The sequence below is a fragment of the Eumetopias jubatus genome, unplaced genomic scaffold (assembly GCF_037043125.1).
Source record: "Eumetopias jubatus isolate StellerSeaLion01/CBP00866 unplaced genomic scaffold, mEumJub1_p1.0 scaffold_10, whole genome shotgun sequence".
Taxonomy (NCBI): domain Eukaryota; kingdom Metazoa; phylum Chordata; class Mammalia; order Carnivora; family Otariidae; genus Eumetopias; species Eumetopias jubatus.
In genome coordinates, this window is record NW_028274816.1 from 79,790,524 (window position 1) to 79,814,444 (window position 23,921).

At 60.9% G+C, this 23,921-nt stretch overlaps 1 protein-coding gene across 4 annotated transcripts; it reads right to left on the bottom strand.

The window, feature by feature from the left end:
* Nucleotides 1-14,531: 14,531 nt before the first annotated feature.
* Nucleotides 14,532-22,197, bottom strand: AIPL1 (AIP like 1 HSP90 co-chaperone). 4 transcript variants are annotated; one of them, XM_028125141.2, is made up of 6 exons: nt 22,087-22,197; nt 21,333-21,512; nt 16,340-16,528; nt 15,546-15,722; nt 15,307-15,448; nt 14,532-14,734 (listed from the first exon to the last, which is right to left on the bottom strand). In XM_028125141.2, the coding sequence occupies exons 1-6, from the start codon at nt 22,180-22,182 to the stop codon at nt 14,532-14,534; spliced, it is 987 nt and encodes a 328-aa protein (XP_027980942.1). In that variant the 5' UTR covers nt 22,183-22,197. The 4 variants fall into 4 exon arrangements, with proteins under 4 accessions (XP_027980942.1, XP_087884187.1, XP_087884186.1 ...); XM_088028061.1 differs by having other exon boundaries at nt 21,333-21,453; nt 22,094-22,182; XM_088028060.1 differs by having other exon boundaries at nt 21,333-21,476; nt 22,087-22,182.
* Nucleotides 22,198-23,921: the final 1,724 nt, after the last annotated feature.

A 23,921-nucleotide genomic window follows, 5' to 3' on the forward strand; every position in this document is an offset into this window, starting at 1 on the left:
GGCTGCGTGGTCCCATGTCTCCTGTGCCCTTGTGTGTTCAGGGACCCTCCCCAAATACCGGAGGCAGGTTCGGTTTGTCCCGAGCCCCTCACTCCGTCCTGCGGCTGGGTCGGTGGCCGCGGGGAGCCAGCTCTGCACAGATTCGGAAGGAGACTCATCATCGAGAGGTCTGGAAACCGTCAGCAACCCAGCTGCACGGATCCCCGGCACACCCCCGAGCAGCTCGGGCGTCGGGCGAGGCTTCCCGCTGGGTGAGCCCCCAAACGTACGGCCCCAACCCTGACGGCCTCCTCCCGCCCACGTGAGAGTCCAGCCCAAGTGCTTGCTCCCGGCGGTGATGCATTCCCTCCACATGAAGAATGCCTCTGTCACGACTTCTCGGCTCTGCCACCCACCGTGGTGGGGAAGCAGGCACAGACTAACCCCGGGGAGGAATGGGCGTGGCCACGTGCCAGTAAATTTGACTTAGACGAGCAGCAGATGGGAATGGCTGTGTTCCAATAAAACTTTATTTGTAAAGTTTTAAGGACCAGACCAGATTCAGCAGGTGGGCTGTATTTTGTCCCCTGCTCCCCGCTGGCAACAGGGGTAAGGAGAGGGTCGAGGAACGCTCCTTGGTAGGTTCCTTCGGCCAGGATGGCCCCGTGTTCCTGCGTCCCTGCCCAGGTGAAAATCCCTCCCAGGCTGGGCAAGTGCCACTCGGGCGAAGGGCAGTGGGTCCTGGTGATGGGCTAGCCACCGGCCCCGGGACCTGAGGTACTGAGTCCTGTCCAGCCAGCACTTCCCGAGCACCCACTGTGGGGCAGGCTCTGAGCTCCTTCCAGGGAGACTGGCGGGCATAGGACTCTGCTCCCGCCTGGGAGGAACTGGGATCCAGTTTAAACAGAAAATGCAGTCTTTTTCTAAGAGCAACAGAAGCTCCCTTTCTGAGGCTTTTGGTTTCCAGACAGGTGCCCGAGATGCCGGAACCACGGCCCTAGGGGACGCTGCTGGGAGAGACACAGAATCAGCAGGGCTCCCCAAGGCAGGAGCATTCTGTTTAGTTCTCTTGAAGCCCCCGAGCTCAGCACCGCCCCCCACCCCCCACCCCCACCCACAGACGGCCCCCAGGATTGGCCAGATGGGAGAATGCACCCCGACCCCTCCTCAGAGCTGGATCCTGGGGGTTTCTTATCCTCCACAGGTTCCTTAATCCAAGCCAGAGACCCCCGGATTACTGCAAAGTCAAGGGGAATCATTTGCATCCCAAAACAAGAGTAAACACAGGTCTCTCCAGCAGGTGTTGGGGCTGGACGGGACTCCGGCCTTGCCTGCAGCCACAAGGTCTGACTCTAAGACTCTGTAACAGGAACTTGAGGATTCTTCACGCCTTAGGAAAGGCAGGCACACCCACAGCTCGAGGGGACCCTCACAAGTGACGATGGACGAGGTCAGCTCTAGTCCCTCCAGCTTACAGGAGACCACAGCCAGGGCCTAGGTGGCGAGGCAGGTCCCCCAGTGCCACACCAGGGCCTGGAGGCCAGGGCTGAGTCTGGAATCTGTGGGGGTCCGTCCCCTCCCCGGGCCTGTGGCTCCAGCCCCGAGGACACCATACCACTAAGTACCCATTTCCTTGCATCTTCTCTAAAGAAGAGTGATCCAAGGCCGGTGCATGCTGCAAACACTCAGAAGCGGTAATCTCGTGAAGTTTATAAATGAGGTGCCCTGGGGCGTGGCACAGAAGGGATGGGGTTTACAGAAAACCCAGGGACAGGGGCTGGGGGATGCTCTCCGTTCCGTGGCCTCTGGTGAGTCGCCCGCACCCTCCGTCTATTCCCAGGCGTCGAAGGAGGGGTGGGCTCAGAAGTTCCCTGGAGTCTTTCCTACTCAAGGAAAGTGCTGCAGTCGATTTTCTCAGGGCATTAGGCCAACGTCTTCACATTCCCTTAGAGGCTCCTTAGCCCCCGGAGGGGAGGCAAAGGCCCGCGGGGAGGCCGGGGCGAGGCCCCTCAGGCAGCCTCTGGACTGAGGCCCAGCAGAGAGAGCAGGGGCCCTGGGGAGGGCGGGTGGAGGGCCGCCAACTCCCCACAGGTGCCCAGAGCCCGGGAATGCTGCAGGTGCCCAGCCTCAGCTCCAGAGTAGCGGTAGCGCGGTAAGAACGAATGTCGGGGGGAGGCCCACAGGTCCTTGCGCATCCTTGGAGAGGGAGGGGGGCTGGGGTGGGAGGAAGCCGTCCCGTCAGGGGTGGGAAGCTGGGCTGGGGCACTTTCCAAATGGGAGCCCCCGCGCCGGGGAGAAGGTGACCATGGGACTTCGTGGGCGTCTGTTCTGAAAGGTCGCGAGCGCCAGGCCAGAGTCAAGATTTGTGGTATATTTTGAAAGCCGCGTGGATGGGTGCGCTGGCTGTACCAACAGTGGTGATTGCAGTCACTTGCCGTTCCCATGGCAACAGGCGAGATTAAAAGAGCAAACAAGGAGGGGAACTCTCTCCAGATTCAACTCCGCAGATTTCGGATTTTAACCACCAAGCAGCCTGCTAGAACACGGCGCCCGTGGCTCACCGTTCAAGTTCCTGGGTAAGTGACCGGGGGCCTCCAGCCTGACCGTCCCGTACTCACTCCTCCCATCCAGGGCCTGAAGGCATCAGGTAGCTTCTTGAATATCTCCAGCGACGGGGAGCTCATTCCGCCGCTGGCTGGATATGGGTGCTCAATAAAGGGGGACTCTAGGCGGCCAGGGGTAAAACCATGAAGGCATGGGGTCAGGCCGCAGAAACAAGGATGAACAGACCACGGTGGCTAATGGTTCATCTTCCTCACAGCTAACGTTTATGGAAGCATGGTTCCCAGTGTTCCACCCTCGACTGACCGCAGAGGACCAGGTGCGGTAGCTAGCGAGCAGAACAGTTGCACAGGTCACGCACTGTGCCAGTTCCTCCCTATGCAGGACCTCCTCTAGTCCCCGCCACACCCTGCAGCAGCAGCATTACTATTCCTCCTTTGCAGACGAGGGGGGGAAGCCTGGGGAGGTGAGGGCCAGGGTAGCAGAACCACGATGGAAGCTCAGACGCGTCTGACCCCAGGGGCCACGTTTGAGGGAAGACCCGGCTGGGTTTGGCAGAGGCAGGTGGTGGCGAGAAGGTGGGGCTCGGACGGCCGGGCTGGGAGATGCTGGTTGCGCCGCGAGCCTGGTCTCTGAGCCTCACGCCCCCCTGCAGAGAGGCACGCCGTCACCAGGGAGGAGCAGATTTTTGGGAAAACATCACCAAAACAAAACAATGAATTCACAGAGAAAAGGACAATTACATACACTGCCCTGGGGCACCTGGTGTTCAGCCGCAGATGAACAAGGTCCAGTCCCAAACTCAGCCCGTCTGGTCACTGTGTACCTATTGTGCACTGGGTGCTGTGGGAGCTGCTGGAGATTCAGAAGGGATGAGGCCTGGCCCACACAGAGGGAGGCTGGCATGGGGAGAGGTGGTCAAGGCCGCAAACCGCCACAGGGCAAATCAAAAGCAAGTGTCACGAGAGTGAGGTGGACTGTGGGCTGAGGCTGGGAGAGGGGGTACCCTGGAGGCCTTCTTGGAGGAGAGGGCCTTTTCAGTCCTCTTGGTCTGGCCCATCCGGAGAGGCACAGAGAGGGCCAGACAGGAGCAGAGATGCACCTGTGGAGTCAAAGGGACAACAGCCTGGGAGGGATGGGGTAACACAGGTGCCGGCATGGGGAGCGACCTCTCCAGGCCCCACGGACGCACCGGACAGAGAAGGAGCAAGGGGAGGACAGCAGAGTCTGCAGCTACGACCGTTCCAGCCACAGGCATGTGGGTTTGCCCCCACTCAGGGCCGACGGCAGGCAGAGGATCGGGCGTGAACATCTGCACCCTGAACACTGAGGGTCTGCCGGCACATACAGACCTCCAGATGAGGCCTGCGTATGCCTCCCTGGGTAACCCGCTGAAGCGGGGAGCCCGGGAGCGGCCAGGCCTCTGCTCGCTCGTCCTGCAGGGAAGCCCCCCACGCCCCCCGCCCACCAGCAGCCCAGCCCAGGTGCGGACACTGCAACCAAACTTTCACTGTCTCGCCTTAAAAATGCGCTGGGCCAGCAAGGGTCTCTAGACCCTGGAGATGACCCCCGGTGTAAGAAAGACTGAGCAGGGACCTCCGATTAAATAAGGCTAATACAGGAGTAAAAGAGACATTTCAAAAACCTTATCATCAATACCCTCAGGGAGATAAAAAAATATATATGTAAGTATATATATTGTTCCCCACAAAACTGGAAACAGAATTCCATAAAACAGAAATGACCCCTCCATAAGCAAGAGCTCTGAGAAATTAATACTAGAATAGCAGTAGTACAAAATTGAGTGGAAAGTTGTGCAAATAAGGTTGAAGAAATATCCCCAAAAAATAAGACAAGAAAAGACATGGTCAGCAGGAAATCAAGAGTATAAGGTCTGGAATATCAGTGCACGAGGTCCAACATGGAACTGATTCGAGTTCCCGATGGAACAGGGCGGGGGGGTGGGTGGCGGGAAACACAACAAAGCAGATGACAAGCGTTGCAGACGGAGCGGCTTACTGGTGGCCCGCGAGAACGGAAGTCAAGGACACGCCAAGGCATGTCATCGGGCAATTTCCTAGTGTCAGGAGTAAGGAGGGGCCCGAGAAGCTTCCAAGGGAAGTCACGTGCAGTCACATCCAAAGGCTCAGGAGTGAAAATGGCTCTCTGTACGCTCCAGGCTGACCCGCATTCCCCCAAAACCCATATGGGCAAGTCCTCACCATGACACCTCGAGTGCGATGGGATTTGGGGATGGGATCAATACTGCCATCTCTAGTTAAGATGAGGTCACGCTGCAGCAGAGCGAGCCCCAAATCCAACAGGAGGGATGTCCTCGTAAAAACTGGACACGGGCCCGCGCACAGGGAGATGCCACGTGACGGTGAGGACAGAGGTTGGGGTGATGACAGCTGAGCAAGGCCAAGGAGCACCAGAAACCTCCAGGGGCAAGGAGACGGGTGTGGAATGCATTGGCCCCCCGCCCCCAGAAGGAGCCCGCCATGGTCTTGGAGTTGCTGCCTCCAGAAGTGGAGGGGACGGAAGACTTTTGTGCAAGCCCCCGTTCGGTGGCGCTACCTCGTGGCAGCCCAAGAAGGCTGAGTCATAGCCACTGGAGGACGCTGACAGAGTGGCACAAAGCCCCCAAAGCAGCCCCCAGCCTCAAATTCTCCAGCCAGCCCAAGACCAGTCGAGCGCGGAGGAAAAATAAATACCCTCAGCCATGCGCGATCTCCATCTCCCACGCACCTTTTCTCAGAAACCCGCTGGAGGATGCTCTGTCCCCGAAACGAAGGAGCAAATGACAAAAGAGAAAGACGGGCTCCAGGAGGTGCGGAAGACAAGGCGTGCGAGGCAAAGGGGTGTCCCCAAGTGACGCTGGGCGGCAGGAACGGAAGGAATGTCACCGGCGGGAAAACCAAAAGCTGATTGATCACGGGGGAGTACCACCGAGACGGACTGCACGGAACCCACGGATGTTTGGAAGGAATTTCTGGTAGAGGCGCAGAACGCTAAGCCAGTCCATCCTTGGACAATTACTGTCAGTGCCTTCCGTGGGTCGGACACTGTTCTCAGCTCCGGGAACACGGCAGCAAGGTCGGCAGATAAACTCACCTTTGTGGGTTTACCTTCTAGTGCAGGAAATCAGACCAGAACGGAAATAGGGCCGCCTCTGGAAGTAAAGCCGGAACGGGTGCCGGGGGAGGATGGGGGCTCCGCTCCAGCCAGAGCAGCCAGGGAAGGCCTGACTGAGAGGGGACCGAAGGGGGTGAGGGAGGAGGTCTGTGGGCATCTGGGGAAACCGAGGCAGAGTCAGTGTGAAGATGCCCCAGCACGGGCAGGTCGCCGGCGAGCCTGTGTGCTGGAGGGAGCCGAATCCGGGAAGGAGCTCACGCTCCAGGAGCAACCTGATCTAACCACCTTGCCGCGGAATCACTCCACCTGCTTATTGAAACAGGGAACGGCGAAGCACGCGCAGGGACCCAGCATGGGGCGCGGCCTGAGCACCGGGTGGGAGCCCGTGGCGGTGTGGACCAAGGGGGCGGTGGCCAAGGGAGGCGGTGGGAAGCAGGAAGAACGCAGCTGCCACCCACTTCCCGCGGCCGCCCCGTGCAGACGCCGGGGAGGAAGTGCAGGAGCTCAGGCTTGGCTCAGCCCAGGCGGCACAGCCGCTCATCACCGCCACGCAACACGTGGCCGCGGCCTCGCTCGCCCCTGCTGGATGCGTGGTTCCCACCACCGCTCTGGAATTAATGCTTGGACACGTATTTACTTGGACACTCGCTCTTTACACGCCGCGCGCCAGGAAAGACGCACTGTTTTTTCCCGTAATACTGTGCTTTTCCGAGGCGATAATGTTTCAGCTAGCGGACAGTTCCACAGAAAAAAACGTTCCGGAACCGTCTGATAGAAAATGCTGTTACAAACTGCACCCTCATGACGACGGAAGGATGATCTGTGGGTTCAGGTGTATTGTTTTAAACCACTTCTTTCCCTTAAAGACACACACCTGTGACTCAGCGATCTCGCCGCAGTAAGAACACGACAGAGATGAGTTGCTTCTCCCAGTTCTGTTTTCCAGCGTCTGTGTCCCTTTCAATAGTTTGTGTTTTACTCACTCGTTTTACTTTTCCTTTACTTAAAACCAGGATGAGTGGTTCTGTCCTGTGTAGATTTTAACGAAGCTGCTGAAGGCTGCAGGAAGAAAACCCCACTGGTGAAAGATGTCCCGTTAAGGTAAGATTGAAGCCAAAATTGAAAACCGAGAGCTAATCTTTGTGTACCTTCTGAGTGGATGTATTTTCAAATTGGCAATTGGAAAAATAAAATTAGCTGGAATCACACAGTGCGATGGGGGGGGCGCGAGTTTGGCAGATTACTGTAATTCTAATTTTATTTTCCCTGTGGTGGGCTCGCAGGATGGGCGGTTAGGGACAAGGCGCAGAGCCGCTCTTTCCGGCTGGTGCCTCGGACTCTCACACCCCGAATGCTGTGGGTTCGCGGAGATCCTAAGTAGCCGGTTTCTGGGTCTTTGTGCCAAAGCTACGGGGGAATTAGGACTTCATGATGTTGAGGAATACCCACCGGAGAGCCGTGTTTGCAGACCACCCGAGACCTCCCGTGACCTCCCAAACGCAGTGGCGCCCGTCCATCTTCCTAAAAGAACGGGTCCTGGACTTGGGACCTCGCTGGTGTCATTGCCCCGTTCTTGGCAGCGTGGACTGGACTTCCCCGGCTCCCCCAAGGGTGTCAGTCTCGAATAGTCTGAAAGCCAGGACTCTCGTACCGAAGGGGTAAAATATTCTGTGGGAGACAACTGAGCCATGGAAAGACAAGAGCGGACATGGAGACCCAGGTCTCTGGTCTACAAGGCCGTGGAACCAACGAGGGGCTCGCCAGGGAGAAGCTCAGGCCAATCCCCTCGCCCTGACCGGGCCCTGGACGCTGCTGCTGACCGCCCCTCATCCAGCCGCTAACGCAGATGCTGAGCCGTCCCGAGCTCAGGGACGTTCCTGTCCATCCAGAGTCAGTCCCTGTGTGACACCGTCCACCTGGCACGCTGCCCCCACACAAACCCCGCTGCGCTCAGCTAGTCCTCCCCAGCTGTGGTAGCAAATGTCCACAAACAGAGTGGCTTAAAACAACACAACATTTACCATTTCACAGTCTTGGGGTTCAGACGTCCAAAATGGGCCTCACTGGGCTGAAATCAAGATGTTGGCAGGGCTGGGTTCCTTCCAGGGGGCTCTAGGGGCGAGTCCGTCTTCCGGGGAACATCCACGTCTCTCGGCACGTGGCCCCTTCCTCCACCCTCACGGCCGGCAGCGTCTGGCAGAGTCCCTCTCTCAGGCCCCTCGCGGTTCCGATGACCCACCAGACACTCCAGGGTCATCGCCCCATGTCGGGGTCTGCTGATTTCACTCCTCAGCCGTGGGGGCCCGGCCCCCAAGGCAGCGGCAGACCCAGACGTGGAGCTGGGGAGGAGGGCTTCCGGCAGCCGGTCCTCCAGCCGCCGCTGGTACAGAGACGCTGTCGCACCAGCTCCTCATCCAGGAGCCCAGCAAAGGGATTCGCCGCGAACCAAGAAAAGCAAGATGGGGGACAAGCGCCTGGAACGGTAAAGGCACAGGGTGTTCGAACCCCCCAGAGCCTGTCCCTTCCTCTGCACGCTCAGGGCAAATGTCAGACACTTACGTATGCTTGGACCCCGTCTCCTCCACACCCACGCGGGGGCCGTCCCAGCACGGCAGACCGTGGGCTGCAGGGCTCCGCACCTCTGCACCGTGGGCAGTGCTCATCCTCATCGCCGACTTGGCTGTCCTCACCCAGGAGAGCCTCAGCCCCTCATCTCGTCTGAAAACTGGGACGATAATCCCCACGCACGTGCACGTGCACACTCGCGCACACTCGCGCACACTCGTGCATGCCTCACCCCTCCCCCTTCGATTCCCTGGTGCCCTCTGCCTGCAAGTGCAGCTGGGACGTGTGTACCCCACGTGGGACCTGCTCTGGCGGGCGCCCCCTCCCTGCTCCGAGGCCCCGCTGCTCCGCACCCTGCCGCCCTCCAGCGTGTGCATCCTGAGTCTGAAACGGAGCCGCTCAGGGGTGGCCGGTGGTCTTGCGCCTGTGATTTGGCACGAGGCCACCCTCTCCTCCAGGGAAGCCACTCAGGGCAGGAGCCTGAGCGAGCCCCTCACTGGACTGTGACCTCCAGTGAGGTCGGGAAACAGTCTGCCTCCCGCTCACCTGCCTACACTCAGGCCTGAGGACCTGGAACGTAGTAAGCAAGCTCTCAGTCATGAACCCATGAATCAACTCATCGCTCATGGTGGGTCTGCGAAACTTCCACTCTCGTCCCCGCGGGGAGGGAGCGGCTGACGAGGGCCCCCCCATTCCAGCGAGGACAGCCGCTGACCACCATGCGGCCAGCTCTGAGTCCCTTGGCCCTGAGTCCTTTCAGGGAATGACTCACGCAGGCGGGGACGTGATGGCTAAAGACAGGGCCAGGGACAACGGGATGTGTGCCCGCTCTGCTCCGGACCTGCTGCTGGGCCCGGACCACAGGACCTCACACCTGCTTCCGCAGAAGCTCGCATACTGGGGGGGAGGGGGTGGCGGAGAGGGGGCTGGGGGCTGTGCTCACTGGGCACGACCCCGGACCTCCTCGGTCACAGCCACCGACAAGCGTTGGGAAAGCAGGTTTTGACAGAAGGCTCCAGAAGGGCATCCTAAGCGCCCACACCCGGGCCGCACTGCGGTCCAGAGCCTAACCTGCAAGAAGGAAGAGCCTCCTCGCCTCAGGTAAGCGGGGAGCCAAGCATGTTCTAAGTGGTTCCCACGGGCACAGAAGTGGATTCCTGTAAACAGGAGGGGGGTACCCAGCTTCTGGTCTCGGATTCTTTCCCTCCACCCACAAGGGCTGCACCCGAGTTACCCAGGGGCACGCACGTCTGACCGCAGAGGGGACTCCCGTTCTCCCGCGTCATCACGGTCCGACCTCGCGCCAGGGAAGCATCGTCCTCCTCGCGCACGACTTTGACCCTACAGATCGCGGGCCTGGTCATGGAGTGCTCGGGAGCACCGACCCCGCGGAGCCGCCCACGAATGAGTCGTCGAGTGGCCTGAGGCCGCCCCGAGCAACCACTTTCTGCTCCCGGCCCCCGGCCCCCGACATCAGGGCCCGCCCTCTGTTTGTCACCCAGACATCTTCCAACAAGCGACTCATGTCCAGCCCTGAGCCGTGAGTCGTCCTGGGGTCTGGGCACCCTCTGTGCAGGGCTCTGTCCTCGTGACACAGGGCACCATCGGCTGCCACAGAGGAAGGTGGGGGGCCACGCCCAGAGCGGCCCACGGCGCCACCGCCGCGCTCCACGGGCCGGGCTCAGGCCCGCGGGCATCCACCCAGGGTCACACAAGCTTCCCTCCGCAGCGGCAGGTTCCCAAGCCGCATTCACGCCCCCCGGAGTGGCGGAGACTGCCTGCTCGCCCTGCGCCGTGGCCCACCCTGCGAGAGCTGGTCCCTAAATCTCCAGCTAACCGCTGCCCCCCTCTGGCAGCCTTCCTGGGAAGCTGGCTTCCGCACAACCCCAGAAGTCGGTTCCCACTGCGGGCAGCTGATCTTAAATTAGCCAGAACAAGGCATGGGGGGAGGGAGCGTCTGGAGAGGCGGCTGACGGCTTCACAGAATCTGAGGGGCCTCTCTCCCGCCCCTGCGCTGCAAGCCTCCCCTCCCTCCCCCGTTTGGACTCGAGGGCGTCTGCAAGCCCAGAGCTGGGGCCTGGGGATGTGGGCCCAGGAACTGACAGGGTGGCCCGTGGGGCGGCCGGAGATGCCAAGTCCTGGGAAAAGAAAAGGCATTTCTAGGAGACAAAAGCAAAACTGTCAGCAGATGAATACAAAGTTTCCGGATCAGGGTCACTTTCCTCGCTCCGAACGCCCCACAGGGGTCCCGAAAAGCCCTGCGAAGGAGGTGAAGACTCAGGGTCGGCCGTTTGCGGGACTGATTATGGAAATGGCCATTCACATTGGCACAAAACATGCAGCAGGCTCCCTGAGGCCGCGGATCCCTCCTCCCACGCGGGCGGGAGCTGCTGGGCTCCAAGTGGGCTGAGGAAGTTCACGCTTGCCCAGAGCCCAAATCCAGAGGTGCCTGAGCACGGGCTCGCAGGCCGCACACGGGGGGCCGGGGTGGCTGGGGTGCGGCCTCAGTGTGCGAGGGGGTGACCCTGGGCCCACAGCACACGGGGTGGTCGTAATAATGAGTGAGCCCATCGGCTGGGGTTCGGCTGGGATGCCAAAACACCGTCAATGTGGGGAACTCGGGGAGAGTTTCTCGAGGGGACTTGGCGGAGGTGCGGGCAGGACGCAGCGAACCCGTGGGGACCGGCCCCCAGACCGCGGCAGTCAGGGGGCCGCTCCAGGCCCAGGACGCGGGGGTGTGGTTACCGGAGCCCCAAGTACAGTGGGTCGGTGGGAGCACGGAGTGGAGGTCGGAGGTCACAGAGGGAGAGCCGCAGGGGTGCCCACCCGCCCGCCCTCGTCCGGGCTTACCCACCACCGCAGCCCAGCCACCCTGCCAGGAGCTTCCGCTGCATGAAACAAGGACCCAGGGGCCCCGGCATCACTGGTTGGCGGTCGCTCCTGCGTGGCCCTGGCCAGTGTCAGATGTGGACATCGTCAGGCCCTGCCCTCACACACTGACTTCTCCAGGCCCGCCGAGCGGAAACGCAGGGCCAGCACTAGCCAATATGGCAACCGAGCAAATTAGGAAAAGCTGTGCCTTTCTCAAGACGCTTCCCTGCCATCTGCTGGGCACTTGCAGTAACTACATGTACCTAAGATGACAAGGATGTAAACAGGGGCCCCCCCGGATTGTGCAGTGCACAATGTGCACAACTGTGAAGGGCAGCCCGGTGGCCTTTCACAGAGCCCCATCACAACCGGAATGATGGTGATGATAGGTGGCGTCTTTTGGCCTGTTGTCTGTCCCCCTGGGGCCCACCATCCACACCCGCCAGCAAAGGCCACCAGGAGAGCGCCTCTGCTTGAACACACTAGGCTTATTCACTAACACAGTGAGAAAGCGCAGGAGAGAATACACTGTCAGAGCGTGTCCATATGAAGCTCCGGAAGGAGTCTAATTAGTGTGTGGGACCGGAGCGGGACAGGGTGCGGGGCCCTCCTTCCCTCCCTCCCGGGGCGCCTGGTCAGTGTCGACAAGTGCCCCCGTGCCTGGTTCTGTCCGCGACTACTGCGGCGACCTCAGATACGCCCCTCCTATCTGCGACCTCAGTTTCTCCATCCACAAAACAAGGGCTTGGGCTGACGGCTTCTGAGGGTCCTTGCGTGTGAGGCCTGAGATGTTTCCCGTGAACAAGTGCTCTGGCTCAGCCGATGCGCCTGAGCCCCCGTCCGCGGCGGGCATTGTCCTCACAGCTGCCACGGCGCCCACCCAAACAGGCAGATGGCGCCGCCTGCCCGAGATCGGCACGGTCTGCCGAAGCCGCTGGGGAGAGACCGGTGCCCCAGCCGTCCTCCGACAGGGTCTTTATTGGTGGTGATTCTCGGCAGACGAGGACCTGAAGTCAGGAGCTCTGCACACGGCCAGTGGCCACCACGAAGACGAGGCTCTGCCTGACCTTCTAGGGGCGCCTGCAGCGGGCAGGGTCGGGGAAGGAGGCCCCCCAGACCGCGCGGGCGAGGCGCTCTCTACGGCCTGTGCTTGGACCATCCGGTGCAGGTGAGACTGAAGACCGTCTTTCCCCAAAGATGCCTGCGGCCTAATCCCCAGAACCAGTGAACGAGTCCCCTGTTGAGGCAGAGGGACCTGCCGTGTGACCCAGCTAAGGGCGCTGCGCAGGGAGACCATGCTGGGTGGTCCAGCAGGCCAGTGCATTCACAAGCGTGCTGGCAGGAGGGAGGCCGGGGGCCGCAGACAGGCTGGGGGACCCAATGGCCGCCCGTGGGGTGCACAGAGGCGGGAAGGCGTCTGCCACCGGCTTGAACCCAGGGGCTCCCAGCCCAGGTGTTCGGGTGGCCTCTAGGAACTGCAGACGGCGGGGAAGCCAGCATAGGGGCCAGAGGCCAGGGTGGGGCAGCCGCGTGCTGCGGGGGCCCGGGCCAGCCCCCCACCCTGCGCTAGCCAGATGTGAGATGCCATGGTTCCCGAACAGTGTCCTGTTGTCCTGCCCTTGGCCTTTGGGTGGTAGTAACAATAGGACGAGGTGATCCTGCTCACTCGCTCTCTCTTTCGTGAACACGCACACGCACACGCACACTGGTAAGAAGCGTGCCTGGCAGGGCAGACATTACCAGGGACGAGTGCAGGGAGGCTCAGAGGGCCGGGCCTCCAGGAGGAGAGGCCGCGTATGCCTGAGGCTGTCACAGGCACGGGACCCTTATGTCCACCATAAAAACAAAAGGCAGGTGGAAAGGCTGGGGGCCGGTGGGGCTGGGAGAGAGCGGACCTAGAAAGACATGAGTGGAAATGTGGCTGATCGTAATCTGCCGGACGGTGTGGCCGAGGAACCCCAGTGGACCCTGTGACGAGGGCAGGGTCTCCAGCTGCGCGGGCCCATCCCTGCCTGGAGCACTAACACCAGAACAGCCCTCAGTGTCCCCTCTTCTCTCTGGGTCTTGCAGAGGTCCTGGGGCATCAGGAGGGGAGATGCTCACAGGGGACCAGGCGGGGTCGTGGAACACATTTGGGCATCGGCCCTGCTGGGTGGGACTACAGTTGGGGGCGGTCCTCGTGGACCCCAGAAGAGAGGACAGCCGGAGGGAAGGCACACACAGGAAACGGGAAGGACCACGGGGGCTGGGAGTCCTCAGGCCGTAGGTCCTCAGGCAGGCTCTGCGTCTGCCTCTGAGCCACACTGGAACCTCTGCTCGCCCAGCCTCGCAGGGCCGTCGGGAGGCAGGTGACCGTCCCCCGCCAGCCTCCCCAGCTCACAGCGTCCCCTTGCTCTGACCTCCTCCCCTCGGGCCTTGCTGGCCATCCCCCCGGGCGGCCCTTAGCCATGAGCAGAGCCTGCCAAACATCAGCCCTGCTTCCTCCGCAGGGGGAGGACCCACACCTCAAACCTCCTGGTGCCTGAAACGGGGGAAGGAGAGAGAAAAGAAAACATCACGATGTGCGTGGCCGCTCCCGACACCTGGAACAGCCTCATTCTGGTGGCCCTGGGGGCCGTGGATTTGGAACCACAGCAAAAGAACTGTGATCACAGTGCCACGCGGGGCCTGTGGGGAAACTTACACTGTTTATTGTTTTTTTTCATTTCAGAGTCAGCCCTCGGACAAAGCACAAAAGACTCAACTTTGGCTACAGACGGAGCACGGGTGTTAACAGGGGGGAGAGGGGGAGGAGCAAAGTTCCAGCGGTCGCCCTGCGCAGAGGGAGTGGTAGAGACTCGAGAGAGCATTCTAGAGGAAGTGTATAAAGCTACAAAAATGACCAAGGAGAGGCAGGGGAGGCAAAGGAGGCCAAGGGAAGCAGGGGAGGCCAGGGCAAGCCAGAGGAAGCAGGGGAGGCCAGAGGAGGAAAGGAGAGGCAAGGGAGGCCAGGGAGGTCAGGAGAGGTTAGTGGAGGCTGGGGAGGCCAGGGGAGGCCAGGGGTTGCCAGGGGAGGCAAGAGAGGCAGGGGAGGCCAGGGGAGGTCAGGGGAAGCCAGGGGAAGCAGGGGAGGCCGGGGGAGGCCGGGGAGGTCAGGGAAGGCCAAGGGAGGCAGGGGAGGCCAGAGGAGGCAGGGGAGGCCAGGGAGGGCGGGGTAAGCGGGGGAGGCCAGGGGAGACCAGGGGAAGCAGGGGAGGCCAGGGCTTGCCAGGGGAGGCAAGGAGAAGCAGGGAGGCCAGGGGAGGCAGGGGAGGCCAGGGAGGCCGGAGGAAGCCTGGGAGACTAGGGGAGGGCAGGGAGGCAGGGAGGCCAGGGAAAGCAGGGGAGGCCAGGGGAGGCCAAGGGAGGCAGGAGAGGCCAGGGGAGGCCCATTCTGCACCCTAGCCCAGCATGTTCCGGCATCGGAGCCGCTCTTCCTCCCGCTTCTCCTCCATGCGATTTTCCAAAAGCCTCAGCTCCCTGCGCACCACCTTCCCCATGGACGGCTCCAGCTCCAGCACTTTCTGGAGGTCCGCCCTGGCCTCCGCCTCGTTCCACACCTCCGCGTGAGCCCGGGCCCGCACGTAGTAGGCCTTCGCGATCCCTAAGGGAGGATTAGACTGCACCAGCTGAGCCCCTTGGAGGCACACGGCCTTAGCAACTCACAAAACTCTTAACCTTGACCATGATCCTTAACCTCTCTGTGCCCCCTGAGCCGCCTCCTCGGCTGTAAATGGAGGTGATAACAGCCATAGCAGGACCTACTCCCCTCCCTTGCAGAGACCCTGCCAGGGCCGCGGAGCAAATCCTAAATCCGTAACTTCCCCTGGGGTTACGTAGGCTCCCCGCATTGCGCGGGCTGCAGGGCCCCCGTCCCGGGCCCCGAAGGAGGTGAGGAGCGCAGGGAACCCCCGCGCCTGGCGCACAGCGGAGCGCCGTGTCAGACCCCACCCGCGGCCCCTGCGTGAGTCTCTGCGTGACTGCCTGGCTCTCAGAAACACCTGCTGCGGGCCAGTGGCGCGAGGGGCCCGTGCACCTGCGTGCGTGCGTGCGTGTCCCAGCCGCCGCGCAGGAGCGCAACGGCCTCCCGCAGGGGCCCCGCCAGCCCGCCCCCCCCCACGGCCCGCGGACCCCCCCCCCCCCCCCGCCTCCTCCCGCCCGCGCGGCGCCGCGCACCTGGGTGGAGCCGCAGGATGTCGCTGGTGTGCTCCAGCACCTCGTAGTACTCCTCCTTCTTCAGCAGACACTGACAGTAGTTCACGATCAGGGTGTTGGTCATTTTCTCCAGCTTCAGCCACTGCACCTCCCAGGGCTTCTCCTGCGGGGTGGGGGGCACGCCTGCCTGCCGTGAGCTGGGCCGCCCTGACCCTAACCCTGCCCCCCGACCTGCGCCGACCCCGTGGGCAGCCCCCCACCTTGGTCTGCAGGTTCCTCAGGCAGACGATGGCCTCCTGGTACTTTCTGGAGGCTTCCTCGTAACGGCCCAGCTTGAAGAGCCGGTTCCCTTCCCCGTGGAGGATGGGCACCGCCCGCATCTTCTCCTCGTTGTTCAGGCTCCACGTCTCCCTCTGGTACTCACTCGGGGCCTCGACCTGGCCCGAGAGCGGCAGGCGGCTAAGGCGGGGACTCCGGGAACCTGTGCCCCCGCAGCTGGCCACGTCCATATACAAAGGGGACAGAAGCCTTGGGGCCCTGCCTTAAATCAACACCTTTGTATAAGTTAGGAATAGACAGCCCTTTGTCAACACTTGACTTCCAATATTCGGAAGACTGTCTCCATACTCATTTGGGTAGAACAAGACACTTTGCCATCTGCTGGAAAATTGTCATCAGAAAAGTTCAGACCTACAAGGTCTATAATGAGCACCTCAGAGGTGAGGCCCTTGTGCAGTGCACAAACCGCACAACTGTCCTAGCAGGCCCACAAAGGCCCTTTTGTTGACACAATTCTCATTTGTTCCCCCATGTAGCCCTCGGGCTGCACCTCATGCTTGGCCATAAGCTGAGTCCCCACCTGGGCTGGACTTTCTCCCACCACCCCACAAACATGGCTGTGGTTTATGAGCCCTCTCGTGCTCTAGAGAGGAAGCGGGTGATGCCCAGCGACCAGCGAGGCGGGGCTCCCCGTGCTGCCTGCTTGCCCCGCGTGCTCCCCCCATGCTCCCCGAGGCTGGGACAGCCCTCTGCCCACCCCCATCCCCAGGCACACCTGCAGCAGCTCTATCACGAAGATCAGAGGCTGCGGCTCCTTCTGCAGCTCGTCCAAGTCTTCGTAGCCCAGAGTGTGGTAGGCGAACATGTTGGCCAGCCCACACGTGTGTACATGCCACTCCGTGGGGTCTTTGCCCTCTGCCACCTGCCGCAGGCTCCGGGACAGGATGGGGTAGACCCCTGTATGCTGGGGGGAAAGACGGCCGATGGCGTCTGGCCCGTGTGCTCGGAGCTAGCCGGGCCACAGGGAGCCCCCGCTGCGTCGGGCTACAGCCGCCCCTGCCCCGTGGTTGTTCCTGCCGATTGCCCCCAACATGCCCCCACGAATAACCGTGGTGCGCCGTGTTCCAGGCCGACGGCTCTACCGGGTCCTCTGTCAGCTCCTTCCATCCTTCAGACGCCCCAGTGAGGGAGGCACTTACACCCCTTCTATAGGTGGGGAGACTGGAGCCCAGAGACATTAAGTAAGGGGCTCAAGGTCACACAGCTGGGAAATGACGGAGCCAGGATTCACGCCCGGCTCCAGAGAACACGCTCTCGCCTCAGTGCCATGCTGCCTCTTGCTGGCCCTTGTGGTCAGCCCTGACCTGTTTCTCTCCCGGGGAGACCTGAGCCCACGGGTCGGTGCCCTGCAGGGAGGGAAGTGTGGGCAGTAGGGGAGGGAGCAGGCCCCAGGGGCCAGAGGGCCGGATTGGCATCCCCAAGGTGCTGTTGAATAGCAGTGAGCCTGGGCACCTGTCTGAGCTACGGTCCCCTTGGCCGCACCTGTAGAGCTGGGTTCGTGGGTTAGAGGCGGGACTGGTAGAGGCCCGGCTCGTCCCAGCCTCCCCCTGCACTGGGCGCGGGGCTTGCCACCCTCGGGGTGGAGGAGGGCCAGGGAAACCAGCCCCTTGGGCCTCAGCTTGCCCCTCTGTGGGCTGTCTCTGAGAGCCCCCCTCTGCGTGGACGGGGTTCAGAAACGGCCCATCTCAGGCGCCTTCACGGCAGCTCCAGGACCTGAAGGGGCAGAAACAGTTCAGCTTGTCCTCCAAGTCACCAGCGCGGGGATGAAGGTCAGCCCTCCCAGCCCCCCACAGCCCCCCACCCCCCGCCGCTGGGATTAGCCCAGAAAGCCCTGCGGAGACTCCTTTGTGAGAGAGGCCACCAGCTGGTAGTTAATCCCGCGCGCGGGGATCAAGGCTGACCTACGGCAGGGAGAGGCCCAGCAGCAACTGGCCAAGGGAGGGGCCGCTCCTGGCCCTACAGGCGACCCCAGCTCCCAGGCCCTGCGTCCCGGCAAGTGCACTGAGCAATCGGGCCCCAGGGCCAGGTGGCTGCCTGGGCAGAACCTCGGGTAAAGACTTGTCCCATGAGGTACCCACACCCTAGCTCTAGCAGAGCCTCAGGGCAGCACGGTGGGCTGGGGGTGCCGCCAGGAGCCCCAAAAACTCCAGGAAGGAGGAGGAAGGCCAGAGGAAGGTCCCGAGTCCTGTGCCCAGCCGGCTGGCACCTCCTTGGAGGGAGGGAGCAAGGGGTATAGGAGTCCCAGCTCTGTGTCAGTCTGGAGGCCAACTTGCCTGGCTGGGGGCCACAGAACAGCCAGAACCACACGTGGGGCTCTGTGGAGCTCGCCTCCAGCGCTGGGGACAGAGACCAGGCCTGTGACCGAGGCAGGGGGCCCCGGGATCCCCACACTGGGTCTCCTTCTGACTGCAGGGCCGTCTACACTGGCGAGGCTGCAAACTGGCGAGCCACGGGCCATATTCAGCTCGCAGATTGGTTTTGTCTTATTCCTCACCTTGTGGAGCTGTTATCGACTAGCTCACCAGCATTCAGATGCTGAGGGAGCTCGCATGCTAAGGAAGACTTCTGGCTCATCTTAGGAACTCAGAATGGCCAGCCACGCCGGGCCTGCCCCTTTCACAAGGTGACCATCCAGTCGGAGCTGAGGACTGGCTGCCCCATTTGGATGAGGCAGATGATCTGCAGTCAGCCAGAGCTCCTGGCCCCTCGTGGAATCTGAGTTTGCAACCCGTGGCCTCACAATTCCGGGTACCAGCACAGAAGTCCCACACAGAGACCAGCATCCTGTCGAGGCTGGGGGCGCGGCTCCTCACTGGCCCTGTCTCCATGGTGTAGGGGCAGGGGAGGGAGGGAGGAAGCCCCCTGCTCTTCAGAGTGATCCCGTGAGGACTATCCAGGAGGAGGGCTCTGCGGGGAGTGATGAGCAGCACTGCTGGGGGAAAGCCAAGCCCTCCTAAGTCCTCTGTCGAACAAAATGATCATCCCCCTGAATGCTGCCGTCTTTCTAAAACTCAGATTCTTAAATGGAGAGATGCCCCCGGAGGGGAAAGGGGCTAAGCAAATTAAGCATGCCAAACCTTCTCACACTTCCTGGCCTGGATGCCACCCGCTCCCTATGGGCAGACCTGGTGAACTCCTATGCATCCTTCAATACCCAGTTCAATGTCATCTTGGAGACGTTCCCCCAAGACTCTAAAGAATTAGTTGCCCATCTCCTGTGGCCCTGAAGCAGTCTGCCCCTCACCTGCTTATGTCATGGGACTGGCTGCCCTGCCTCGAAATTGCTTGAGTGTTCGCTCCTCCTCCAAGAACTGAGGTTCCTTGAGGGGCAGAACTTGGTCTGTTTCATTCCTAACACACAGCAGAGTCCAAAGCTGGTGTCCAGTGAACGTTTCCGGATAGATAGGCACAGACCACGATGCGAGGATGCTTAGTGAGGTGGGCAGTGCCCTCCTGTGACTGTGGCCAAAAGGACGTAGACAGCACATGACACACAGCCATGCTCACTTTAGGGGAAGCTCTGCAGACAACAAATCAATCAGCCAATCCAGGATTTATTGGCAGCCCTCCATGCACTCAGCTCTCCTGCATTAGCGAACATGCACCCTATGGAGGCAGGGCCCTCGCTGGTGGCCAAGCCTTGTCTACCCTGCGGCCTGAATGACAGGTTCGCGTGGGTCTAAAACGTGCAGGGCATCCTCACTGTAAGCAAAGATATTGCTTTAGATAGATATTATTTTAAATTATCTGAAGCCGCAAAAAAAAAAGCCCATTTTCTGAAGACTTGGCTTGTTAAAAACAAAACATCTTTAACATCTTTCTAAGCACCAGGACGAAGAACAACACAGACACTGGTAGGCAAAGAAAAGTCGCTCACCTGGTATTTGCCAGGTGAGTCAAGAAATGAGGGACGAGGCGGGCGGGCGCCCCTGGCGGTAGACGACGGTACTGCAACCTGACTCCCCGCTATGATGGGCAGCCTCCCTGGATGGGCAGTGAGGGGACCAGGGTCCCACCCTGACCCTGTCCCTTACCTTGTCTGACCCAGAGCAAGTCACTCACCTTCTCTGCCTCTTACGCTTCCTCATCATCAAAACAGGGGAGTCTGTCTCCGAAATTCTGCAAGCACTTTTCAATTGCCTGGTCCTATGACTTGTCTTAGTCACCACCACCTCCTGTAATACCCCCAACAGCTGCTTAGTGTAGGGTTTCCGTTATTTATAGATGAACGAAAGAGAGTGCCGGAGGGAGAAAGGACTTCCCCGGGGCCACACAGCCAAATGACAGAGCAGAGCTCAAACTCAGATCTCTCTGTCTCTCTCTCCCAAATTGCTCCTTCGAAAGGTCAGCGGCCCCCGATGAAGGGATGGGTCTGAGGATCTGCCATCAACGGCTGGTTAGGTGAAAGCCAAGGGGGAGCTTCGTCATGGCTGGATCGGGCTGGCGGCATCTCGACCCGTCAGCCGATCACGGTAATAAGATGCCTCCCGGCGGGCGAGGCCAACAGACAGGGAACGCTGCCCAGTGGGAAACACGCAGCACGATTTCTAGAAACTATGGGGACAGAGGAACATGGCAGACAATCCCATGGCAAAGCAACCACCAAAATCAGAATGTGGGGACTTCTGTCGGACAAGTGATCCAATTCCTTCAACAAATCCATGTCAAGGTAAAAACGGGGAAGGAAACAGAGCCCCGAGACATGCACCCACAAAGCCCTGGGCACGGACTTTGTTTGGGTCCGGACTGGAACAAACCAACCACAAAGAGTAAATGAGGTGACGACTGGAGAAATTTGAACAGTACCAGAGGGTAATTGGCATGAAGGAATTATTGGGGTTTTAAAAAAATGTAATAATGATACTAAGGTGATGTTACTTTGATATCCCTTTTACAGATACAAATTTTAGTACTTTTAGATGTAACGGTAGGGAGTCTGGAGTGTGATTTAACCTTTCGGGATAAGGAAGAGCAGGGGACAGGGGTGGAGGAAGCAAGCCTGGCTGGGGTCCACGGTGGCTGGCGTGGGGGATGGGCGCGGGGGACGTCTCTGTACTTTCTGTCGACTTCTGTGTATGTTTGAAAGTTTCCATAAGAAATGTTTGCTTAGGGCGCCTGGGTGGCTCAGTCGTTAAGCGTCTGCCTTCGGCTCAGGTCATGGTCCCAGGGTCCTGGGATCGAGCCCCGCATCGGGCTCCCTGCTCCGCGGGAAGCCTGCTTCTCCCTCTACCCCTCCCCCCAGCTTGGGCTTGTGAGCGCTCTCTCGCTCTCTCTCGCAAAAATAAATAAACAAAATCTTAAAAAAGAGAGAGAGAGAGAGAGAAATGTTTGTTTAAACGTTCTGTGGCCCATTTCTGTCTGGGCCACGGAATGAGGAGGCGATCCCAAGAGGGCCACAGATTTGCGGATAGTTTTAGATGTGGCTCACGGGAGCAGGGAGGAGGGCGGGAAAGTGACCAGTGGCCAAAAGTGCTCAGGATCCGGTAATCGTGTTTGGGCACGGCCCTGGTGCCACGCTGCCCCAGCCAGCCACGACAGCGATGGTCACTCTGGGGGCGTGTGGTTTTGGGTGACTCTCCTCCACGTGCTCAGTGGCAGAGGGAGAGGGTGCAGGGTTTTACCTTCACCCCACCTTTGCTGAAAGGCAGCAGCCCCACAAAGGGGCGGGCAAGCCCTGCAGGCGGCGGGGGCGGGCGTGGCCTACTTACGATGGAGTCACACCAGAACTCGGCCACCTCGCCGAGCCGCATGGACGTCAGCAGCACTTCCCAGACCTCGAGCTTGAACATGTTCCCAAGGATAATGTGCATGGGGTGGCCCACGCGCTTGCTGTCATCTATCACCGTCCGTTCCTCGTCGCATTTCGTGGTGCGGAAGTGAAAGATCACCTGGCCAGCAAGAGGGGGACCCTGGTCTTAGACACACCTCCCACTGTCGCTCACGCAGCTGTCCTCAGGGCTCCACTCACTCAACCCCTGCCAGATGCCCAGACCCCACAGCTAGCCCCACGCTGCCTGCACTCACTGGGGCTGGGAACCCCCCCCCTGCTGAGAGGACCCCGTCCCACTGCCTGGAAGCTCTGCGGGTCCGGACGGCCTTGCTTACAGAAGCCCTGGATCTGGGGCCACAGACCCCGCCACGCCGCCGTCATCCAGGGAAGCCCACCAGAGATTTGTGGACAAAACCACGAATCCTGAGGGCCTCTCCTTTCAACTCAACATTTGGGGCTCCAGAAAAATTCCCAAAGCCCTTCCCCCAGCCCACGCCGGAGTTTAATTTGCCAGTATCGAAAACGTCCAGCGAATGGGCACCAATTCCGAGTTACCCAGAAGCTCAGGGGTTGATAATTCTGGGAAGGGCCCTCCTGGCCCTGTTTTGGCAAAGCCGAAAGAGGCACAGCAGGAATGCAGAAGGCTGCCGTGGGGGGGCCCCGTCTGGTACGGGGAGAACAGGCCCACTCACCCGGGACCCCGTGATGAAGTTTGGGAGCTCGCCTGTGCCTCCATGCAGAATGGTCTTCTTGACCCCTTCCACGTTCAGGAGCAGAGCGGCATCCATGGCTCCCGGCCGAGGGAGGTGTCGGGCTCAGGCTGAGATAATCTCCCGGGAGGGAGACACCCAGACCCCGGGATTGGCCCTGCCCCGGGGGCGGGTGTGAGCCAGGAGTAAGCCGGCCGGCGCCTAGCACCTGCTCCTAGCAAGGGTGACGTGAGACCTCCACCTGACACCTGCCTTTGGTTTTCCCCCAAACCAAGAAGAAAGCAGCCGGAGTGTTCTCAGGGAAGACGGGGAGAGGGGTGGCAGGACAGAGGCCTCAGGCCAGCCAAGGGGAACAGGACCTGGTGTCCGTGCCAAGGCCCTGTGGTCTCTATGGTCCCTGCCTTCCCCCCTTCTTCTTCCCTCCTTCTCTCCCGCAGACTCTGTGCGGAGAGGGTGCGACCCTGGGGCGCGGGGCAACCAGGTTTCTGGCCTGGGAGGCTCTAAAATGAGTAAGACAAGGGGCAGATGTGGGAAAAGTTAAGGGCGCCCCCCAGCCCCTCTCCAGCCCCCACTCCAGGTCCTGGAGGTGGGGAGCGGGGCTCCCTCTCCCCCGCTGGAGGGTCTCATCCCTGCGCCCTGTGCCCTGTGCCCGGGAGAGCTCAGTCCCTGCACCTGGGATTCCCCTTTCTGGCCTCGGTGACAGGTGGCCTGAAGGTGTGGTGTGTGGCGCCACCTTGTGGCCAGCGGAAGAGGCTGCGCTCGGGCTCCCAGGGTCCGTCCTCTGGGGGACCCCAGACTGAGAGCGGGAAGGGGCGGAACACTGGATCGTCGGAGCCACATACAGCCGCTGACCCCACCTCTCATTTCCTGACCTGCGGCCTTGGGTGTCTGCCACCCTCCTTAATTCCATCGTCCCCACCGAAACGTGGAGATCCATCTGCCCTGCCTCCTTCCCCTGGAGCAGCAAGTGGGACCCCAAACCCAGCCCCCCAATTCTCCCACGAAGAACCACTGGCATAGAGGAGGCCAAGCCTGAGCGCCCAAACCCAGCCTGGACCAAGGGCCCAGATCCAGCCCTCCCTGGGGGCAGGGGGCACGGGTGCCGGGGTCCTGGGGTCCTTCTCCTCCGTCCTGCCCTTGCCTAGCCACACAGCGACCTAGAGGGGTCCGAATGCATAGGAAGCAAGAGGGAAGCTCAGATGCTGAAAGCACACAGGGAAATAAAAGTGATTACCATGAAAGTGGGGGGAGGGAGAGACGGAGGCAGGACCCAGGGGGTGGGGGTGGGGGCTGCTTCTGGGGTCCTGGCAGAGTGCCGTCCGCTCCCCCGACGATGGTGGTGTGGCTGTTGGCTTTGTACGTGTTCGTCATGCTAGACTTTCCCGCCAGTGACAATTGATTTTTTTTTTTTTTTTTTTGCGAGAGAGAGAATGAAAGAGAGAGAGAGCACATGAGAGCGGGGAGGGTCAGAGGGAGAAGCAGACTCCCTGCCGAGCAGGGAGCCCGATGCGGGACTCGATCCCGGGACTCCAGGACCGTGACCTGAGCCGAAGGCAGCCGCTTAACCCACTGAGCCACCCCGGCGCCCGACAATTGATTTCTTGATGTAATCCGCGGTGGAAGAGAAAGTTGACTGATGGCTCTGCTCTAGATCCGGTAGATCTGGGCCCCGGTGGGCAGGGGTGGGAGTGGGGTTGGAACAGAGGCCAGAAGAAGGAGGTGCTCAGGCCACAGCCTCCAGACGGGCCCCCAGACTAACCTCCCAGGGGACTCCAGGGAGAGGCAAGTCGAATAACCCCACCCCTCTTAAAACCCGT

What these genes read in the sequence shown, in the direction of transcription:
- AIPL1 (XM_028125141.2), bottom strand. Translation starts at nt 22,182, where the DNA reads ATGGATGCCGCTCTGCTCCTGAACGTGGAAGGGGTCAAGAAGACCATT. An exon ending in AGTTCTGGTGTGACTCCATC is followed by an intron (nt 16,529 to 21,332) that starts GTAAGTAGGCCA and finishes CTTTCCCCCCAG; the next exon opens with CATACAGGGGTCTACCCCAT. An exon ending in CATCCTGCGGCTCCACCCAG is followed by an intron (nt 14,735 to 15,306) that starts GTGCGCGGCGCC and finishes ATCCTCCCTTAG; the next exon opens with GGATCGCGAAGGCCTACTAC.